A 9152-nucleotide genomic window follows, 5' to 3' on the forward strand; every position below is an offset into this window, starting at 1 on the left:
AAAAATTATACTTTTTCGCGTTTTCAGAGTGCAGTTCATGATTTTCACATGGTCTAACACATAGTTGTGTGTCAGCCCGTGTGACCCCTGTACCTAACTCTATTTTTTTAGTTTTTGCTCGTTTTTTGCTTCTTTTTCTCTGAAATGCTCTCTTAAATGTAGAAAAATGAATTTAAAGGATTAGGAGCATAAAATTCAACATTTTATATCAAATAATCATCCAACAATGCATTAAGAATGAGATTAAAACATGTTACGTTTAACACTTATCAATCATGTAAATATTTCCTATTCTATGACCAACAAGCATAATCTTATTAGACACAATGTCAATGAATTTACATCCATTAGACTCAAATATGACATTGAGACCTTTATCACATAATTGATTAATACTCAAAAGATTATGCTTAAGATCGTTTAAATATAAAACAATTTCAACAAAAATTGAAGAGTTTTTACCAATAGAGCTAATTCCTTCAATGAAACCTTTGGAGTTGTCACCAAAAGTAACTTCTCCTCCACTTTTCAGCTTTATCTCAATGATGTGACTCTTGTCACTAGTCATATGCCTTTAGCATACACTATTTAGGTACCATGAGTTTCCACTTGAATTCTTCACCTTGAAACAATGCTCTTTTTCCTACAAACATAAAATTAAGCTTTGATTTTTGGTACCCAATTTCTTTTGGGTCCATAACCTAATTTCTGAATTTCTAGTCTCTTTGGGTACCCATTTAGAAAGGATATCATTGTCTTAAGTGGTATTTAGTTCTTTAGCAACCCATACACTTTTAACAAATTTTCTTTTGTAAAAACTTGGGGGACCTTTATGTTTATAATAATTAAAGCTTGATTTAACAAAGTTTGCCTATCAATTTTCTACCTTTTCAAATCTTTTTGGAAAGGTTTTGTTAGATAAAGCTTTTTCTTTTTTAAGCAACTCAAGTTATTTTATATGATCCTCATGAAATTTTGAAAGTAAAGTATGCAAGTTGGAATTTTTTCTCTCAAATTCATCAATAATTCCTTGCATTTTATTTACTTTCTCCTCAAGTTCATGATTGGTTTTAGAAAGTAAGTCATTTTCAATTTTCAATTTTGAAACATTTTTCTTATGCTTTGAAATCATGACTTCAAATTCAAAACCTAACTCATCATAGGCATCTTGTAACTCATCAAATGAATAAGAAATTAAACTAGATGAGTGGAAACACGAAAATTTACACATTTTTACATACCCTTTTTAACTTAAAATCATACAATTTCGATAAAAAAGTATGGAGGCTTTGAGATAGACTGATATTCTTCATAAAAATATGATTCAAAAATGGATGTCATTGTTGTAGAATGTGTTGATGATCATTTGAGCTTATCCGAGGATCTTCTTTTGGTTATTAAATCGTCTTTAGATACTAGCTCTGATACCAATCATTAGCTCAGTTGATCACTGAAAATAACCAAGATGATGGGTGAATTGGCCTTTTAGAATTTTTGGAAGCAAAAGTAAAGAATATGAAACAATGAACGCAATGATTTACAGTGGTTCAACCCCAATTTCCTACTCCACTACCTTAGCTTTCCACAACTAAGGATTTTCTCAAATTCACTAATTGAATCAACAATTAAAGACAATGTTTAACCTTACAACTCCATTAAGATTTCTATCTAAATCTTAAGACACAAACTGTCTCAAAGAGAAACAAATAAGCAAACAATGAAATAATACTCACAAGATTAGGATGTTTGCTAATTAAGCACAATTACAAGGAAAACACTTGAGCAGATAGAAAATACAATGAATGCTCACAAGTGTTTACAAGAAGAAGGTAAAGAATTGAAGCACAAAGTGATTGGTAATGAATTTTTGATGTATCTTAAAGCACTTGATTTATTGTAATCTTATTGTTGAACCTTTGGAAAATGGTATTTATAGTCTCAAATTGATTTACAACTGTTGTGGTTGTTCTGGAAATGAATAGAGTCGTTGGGTATGAAAATACAACTGCATTAATGTCACATGCAATAATAAGTATCGATACTTTTTCTACGAGTATCGGTGCCATGAACATTTAATGCCTATTTTAGTGATAGTTGGAACCATCAATATCAATACTAGGGTAATTCTATCGATACCAAATATAAGGTATCAATACTGTATTGATACTTGAAAAGTCCTTTGGAAGTCAGAATGTCAATTTCGTATCGGTACTAAAAAATGTATCGATAAAAGTATACCACTATCGATACTAGAAGAAATTTATCGATACCTAGAAAAAAGTATTGATACTGTATCGATACTTGGTAAACACTTAGGAAAACAAAATGCCATTTTGGTATTGATACTGAAAAATCTATCGATAAAATCTTGATTCTATTAATACTCAACAAAAACTATCGATACTTGAAGAAAGGTATCGATACTAGATCGATACTTTTTGGCCTAGAGCAGTTTTAACAAGGTTTGAAAAATGTTTGAAAGTTTGTTTAACAACTTGGCCTTAAAATATTTTCTAAGTATGAGTTCAACAATTTTCTTTTTAAATATCATTTGAAATGAGATTTTTTCCAAGTTTTGTTTAAAAGGATTTTTATTCAAAATATAATATTTGGTATATCAAAATAATTTATAAGTAAAGCTTCGTCCAACAATAACCAATGTCATCTAGCCACATACATGGTATCAAACACATTTCATTATGGCTACTTTTCCCTAGATATTGTCACATTTATGATGAAACTTCTAGAATAAATGTAATAACTCTTCATTTTCCCTAGAAAGAAGAAGTGTTTCAAATCGTCCTTTAGCATTTACACAGATGAATGTCTCATAGAAGGCCATTATATAATCTCCCGTTCGACTTGGGGGGGACTATTGTTATATCCTTCCGCTACCACAACACTTGTTAGCAAGGTATAAGGTATTGACGTTCCCTTTGACTTCACTTCAAGCAGTGTCTTAGTTGACCACCTGTCCAGACTAGAGGAGCCACACACTTTTATTATCAAGACCATCTGCTAGACAAGAACCCCTAGTGAGGCCTTTCACTTTTTGATAATGAGATGAACACTCGCTTCTAGGTGTAAACACACTTTCAATGTAATAAGGTATCCATTTAGGCGTAACAACCTCATATTGATTGAATGCATAACATAATGGGTCCCACGATGCATGTTCTTCACGTTCGTTAACATCGTTTACGCATTTGGTGTGATCGAGTATTTATCATGCCGTGTCACATTAGTGAAGAATAGGACCTCTCCTATAAATGCCCTTCTAGCGATGGAGAATGGATCATCTTTTTCAACCCTTAAGTTACTTTGAGCAAATCCTTCCCCTCTCTTTCAATCAGCCTGTCCTTTTGGTCCTTTTTGTCACTCCGCTGTTTTAGGTGAACTAGCCTCCACAAAACCACCACTATCTCCTCTTTACTCTCCTTCCTTGTTGCACTTTGTATAAACAATATTTACTATAATGATATTTGTAAATAATATTTAAGTAAATTTATATAATGATACATGATACATGAAATATTTAAATAATTTAATATAACCATAGATAAAATATAAATTGATATAAAATTTTAAATATATTTTAAATAGTTAATATATAAATTAATCTAAAATTTTAAATGCATTGTAAATAGTTATTATAAATAAATATATTTTGATAATTTAAACTTTAAAACGTAAAAGTATCTTAACCTCAACTTTTGCGTTCCACCGTATTTTCAATTCCAAAAGCGAAATATTTGGTATTATTTATGGGGTTGAAAATACTTTTTAGCTCATAAGCAATTCCTTGAAAAGAAATTTAAAATTTAATATACAAAATATATCTAAAATTAAATGCATAGCAAATTGTGGAACTTTAAATTTTCATTTATAAAAATTTTAGATCATCCACGCAGAAATAATTGTTTAAAACTTTTGATTTTAAATATTATATATAATATTAAATTGGATTAGACTTCTGTTCATTCTCTGATTTCCAACATGCACAGGATTTTCGTTAAAATCAACAATAATTAAATTTATTAAATTTATTTTTAAAATTTAATTAAATCTCTCCATTTAAAATAAAATTTAATTTAATCTTTAAAACTAAATTGGAATTTAATTTAGTTTAAGATTAACTTAAAAATTCAATTAGATCTGAAATTTTGTATAAAACCAATCACAATGGAAATTCTTTCTGATGATTACATCCAGAACAAACTAGGTTGAAGGCTTAATGCAACATTTTCGGAAAAATAATCACAAAACACATTTATTTTGAGAAATTAATTTAAAAAATTAATAATAATTTAATATAAAAAAGCCGAATTAAGATTTTAAAAAAATACTAGTTTTGTGTGAGTTTCTTATTCCCACGTGTAGCCAACTCAATGGGTGTTCCTTTCCAGTTACTTCCTTGGACTTTCATCCTTTTTGGCTTTTAATTTCACGGCAGTTTCCCCTCAAACAAACATTGAAAACGCCGGATTTGACCCAACTCTCCCAAACTAAATCCCATCTTAAAGTTAAGTTTGATCCCAACTTCTCCAAAAACCCAGATCGAAATCCCACCATGACATATACTGCACTGAAAGCGGTAAGTTTAACTCATGTAAGGTATCAAAGAGGTGACCAACTAGGCCATGTCTTAGCCTGGGTTTCTTTAGTTCCCGTTTTCATTTCCCTTGGTGGCTTCGTTTCTCATTTCATCTTCCGTAGAGAGCTTCAAAGCATGTTCTTTGCATTAGGCCTAGTAATATCACAGTTCATCAATGAATTCATCAAAAAATCCGTTCAACAAGCCCGCCCTGAAACCTGTGCTCTTTTAGAAATGTGTGATTCTCACGGCTGGCCTTCAAGTCACTCTCAATACATGTTCTTTTTCGCTGTTTATTTCACCCTTTTGACATGTAAAGGGATCGGTGGGATTTGGAATATTAGAACCAAGTGGGCTGCTTTGTTTTTACCTTGGTCTTTGGCTGTCTTGACTATGTATTCTAGGGTTTATTTGGGTTACCATACGGTGGCCCAGGTTCTTGCTGGAGCTTCTTTGGGGATTTTGCTTGGTGGGCTCTGGTTTTGGGTGGTGAATTCTATGCTCTTCTGTTATTTCCCTTTGATTGAAGAGAGTTCCTTTGGGAGGTTTTTTTATGTTAAGGATACTTCTCACATATCAGATGTGTTGAAGTTTGAGTATGATAATGCAAGGGCTGCTAGGAATACTATGGCTGCCAGAAAAGCCATGGCTTCCAAGAGCAGTTGATTAAACACAAACTTATCAGGTATGAAATATATACATATATAGTTTCATATGTTCAATCTTTTGTTACATTTCGAGTATGAAACTTATTTGGTTATTGTGCATCTTTGATAATGTGAAAATTTTCCTTGAACATTTTTGTTTCGGTAATAATAAATTACACTTGTTGGGATCCTAATTCCAAGCTTAGTAGCTGTTACATTCTAAGGATGGTTGTATGAAGTGACCGAGCAGGCACCTTTTATTTACTGGTAGGAATAGGTAGGGTTAGTGTTGCACATATTGGAATTTGAATTAAAAACTAATGAATGTCACCTCTTAAGGATATTTGTATGAAGCAGTTCACCTAAGCTTTGGGTTCGTGGATTAAGTACTTTCTGTTGACCCTGCATTAAACAGTGACTCATTCCTTTGTGTCATTTAGAATAAATTCCCAGTCTTCACAATAATAGAAAATGAAGTAAAACCCCCTTTTGTGATTCTTGGACATTCCTTGTAGTGAAAACCGAACCATGTATTTGTCTTCACTAAGAGGAGATGTTTTGCTTCAAATTTGCTTTGTTAGCTTATTAGTGAATAGTCATTGTTGAAGCAGTCCCATTTGATAATGTCTTGTATGTCTTGAATGTACAAGGTACCTACGGTATGCTTGTATTAGGAGTGCGATCTCTAGAGTATGGAGAAATGAGATGAATGCAGAAAGAATATATGTATTGTGCTGGGTTATGGTTATCAGGATTGCGTAACAGACAAGGTGTAGTGAATAGTTTTAGTATGTGCAATAAATTGATTAGTAACCTATAGGAAAGGTGAAAGCTTTTTTATATTTCGAGTTAATCACAAAATGCTGTAGCTGGAAAATGGACTTTGGATCTGATAAGTAATTTCAGGTTCGAATTTGACAGGGAAAGATGATTGGTACCAAAATGGCTTGTATGTAGTTTGGAGGTTCAAATTGTCATCTTTGAGCATGATTTGCAAAACATAGTAAATTTATCTTCAAATGTCATTAGGAACACAAGAACTATTTGCCTTTTTGTGCTTAAGATGGAGCTGCCTCACTGGAAAATGTATTTCAAGCATCATCTTTAAAATTTCCCATAAAATTGAGTTAGATCAAAATATGCCTTCAGTCCCGTACTTTGGCAGAGTTTGAAATTGAGTCATAGTACTGAAAAAGTTAAAAATTAAATCTTCTAAATCTTTAATTTAAAGATTCTAGTCCAACCGTTCTTTTAGTATTTAATTTTCAAAATTTTGCTCACTGTAAGTTCTACTTGCTGAGTTCATGATGATTTCTAGAGTATTGATGGAAAATACTAATATTGTAAACAATTGACCTAGGATTTTAAATTGAAAACGTAAGAGCACTTAGTAAGAACGTGAACTAAATCTCGAACTTCATTCAAGTATAGAGATTGGCAGCATAATTTGACCATTGAATTTTGTTGTCAACCGTACTGTAACTCCCTCATTCTTCTCATTAAGAACTAATCTTTGACTATAAAACGCTCTTCTTTCACTTTGCAGGTCATATTCTTGATACCAATGTTTCAAGATCCAACTTCTGTGCCAATGGATGATTGAATGAGAAATCAAAACGGGGCATTGATGTTTGAGGATGCTGTATGTGTGTGTCAGTTAAGAACATGTTTCTGTGTTTTTTTGTTATACCACGATGAAAGAAACATCATTGCAAAACACAAATACATACATATCATTTACAATCTTCTATTTTGTTACACTTTTGGTTATAATCAGTTGGTTTAACAAACAGGTGCTAACTTGGATCTAATGAAAGATGTGCAATGTTTCAATGTTGACTATGGAAATTTGGAGTTTATTTCTTCCATCTTCATTGGTAGTCCCATAGTTTTCTTGTTGAAATTTACATGCGGCTTTTTTATAAAAATGACCCAAATATTTTATTATTTATAAAAATAACTCACTTTGAAAATCATGTATGTAAGTGACCCGTTTTGAACAGTAAATGTCAGTGACACTATAGCCCTTGGCATCACCACCTAACATTATCATCCAATCAGTGGTTGAAGGGCATAAAAAATATATTTTTGGGTCACATTAATGCTTTTGGCATCACCAATATTTATACACATCTAAAATATATGAATACCAAAAAAATAAAATATTTTTTTAATGGGGGGTGTCATAGGCATTGGTGTCACCAATTTTGATTTTTTTTTTTTTATGGTGCCATAGCCTTTGGTATCATCAATGTGTTAGGGAATACTAGCAATTTTATTTTTTGGGTGGTGGCACAGGCATTGGCGTCACCTGTGTGAATTTTTCTGGTAGTGTTGACATTTGTGGCACCAAAAGGTTATATATACCCATGGCCTAATGAAAGATCAGTGTAAGGTGATTTTTTTTTTTTGAATTTTATTATGTAGAAGGATGAAGGGGAGGAATATTTTTTTTGATTAGTTGTAGGGGAGAGAAGAGAGAAATTTTTAGTGTTGAGAAAACGTAGAGATCATGATCGATTTTTTTTCCTGCTATTTAGAAAAAATTATAATTTGAAGGTATATTTTATTTAACGGTGATACGGTGGAGTTCAAACACCAACAAATTTAATTTGCCTTTTCAAGAATGAAGATTTGATTCTTTAATTTCATATGCGGTGACGATTTTAGGTAAAAATAGGGGTCTTGATTACCAGTGATTTATGCGGTAATAGGTTCAAATTGGTTGTATAGGGCTACTCATTAGCTGTGGTAGGACCATAGCGGGTTCAAATTGATTATGCAGCCAACGAGTAGGATTATCTTGGATTCCCTAGGTTAGGGGGATGTTTGAAGGTTTGAATAGAATCCCAATCGTGAAAATACGGGTGAGATTGGTCTTTTTCAGCTTGTAAGACATAATGCTGTTGCCCTTGAACAAAATCAAATTCATTGTTTAATTTTGTTTTATTAGTATTGAGAAACTTACTCGTATTGCCGTTAAACATGGTCTTTTTCAGTTTATAAGACAATACTATCTGTCTCGAACAAAATATAATTTATCGTTTATGTTTTATTGTATTTTTTATGTTTCAATTTTGAGTCTTCTTTTTTTTAATGTATCAAAATTGAAAATATTATTTTGTAATGTTGCCAATGTCAAATATTATTTTGTAAAATATTGACTTTAAATTATGTAAATTAGTAGTTATTTGAGATGTTGCCAATATAAAATATTTTCTATTTAAATTAATTACACAATGTGAATTAATAGTTTAATTGTACATTAAAAAATCGAGATTATAAATAAAATGCAATGCATGTTATAATTAACAAAGGGGAAAAAACAATTGGGTGCGTAACTTAAAAAATAGAAAGATAAGGGGAGGAATTTTAATTAGAGGAGAAAATCCTAAAAAAACACACCGTCAGGCGCGTCAGCATCCTGTCATCGATAGTAATTTGACTTCTCACAATTTTATTTTTTTTACCGTTGCTACTTTTTTTATTTTTTATTTTTCGTTCATTTCGCCCAAAAATTTCTCCCCTCCCACAACCATTATAAAATTGACGGCAGTGGGGTTGTTGGTCCCCACATTCGTGGTATTTAGAGTCCGACGGCCCGCCCAAAATATAAGAGGATTCGGTAAAAATATAGGCGCGAAATATGAGTTTGGGCAAAAAAATGAGGCCCGTTTAGAAAATGGGCGGTCCTCTAACACCACTTTTTAGCCGGGCTCGGCCTTTACTTTCTTAATATAATAAATATATATATTTATTATTTTTAAAATATTTTTAAAATACTTTTTTTATTTTTTATTTTTAAAATAAAATTGTGTTTATTAAAAAAATGGGCCGGGCCGGGCCGGGATCGGGCTTAGGAATTTTTTCTCGGGCTCGGCTTGGACAAAATTTCAAGCCCATATTTCGGG

General features: G+C 31.8%; 1 protein-coding gene across 1 annotated transcript; it reads left to right on the top strand.

Moving 5' to 3' along the window:
• Positions 1-4434: 4434 nt before the first annotated feature.
• Positions 4435-7089, top strand: LOC105767287 (lipid phosphate phosphatase gamma). Its single transcript, XM_012586794.2, has 2 exons — positions 4435-5279; positions 6788-7089. Exon 1 carries the CDS (start codon positions 4571-4573, stop codon positions 5258-5260), a length of 690 nt encoding a protein of 229 aa, XP_012442248.1. The 5' UTR covers positions 4435-4570; the 3' UTR covers positions 5261-5279; positions 6788-7089.
• The last annotated feature ends 2063 nt before the right edge of the window (positions 7090-9152 follow it).

The sequence above is a fragment of the Gossypium raimondii genome, chromosome 13 (genome assembly GCF_025698545.1).
Source record: "Gossypium raimondii isolate GPD5lz chromosome 13, ASM2569854v1, whole genome shotgun sequence".
Lineage (NCBI taxonomy): Eukaryota > Viridiplantae > Streptophyta > Magnoliopsida > Malvales > Malvaceae > Gossypium > Gossypium raimondii.

Coding starts and splice junctions, on each gene's coding strand:
- LOC105767287 (XM_012586794.2), top strand. CDS start 4,571: ATGACATATACTGCACTGAAAGCGGTAAGTTTAACTCATGTAAGGTAT.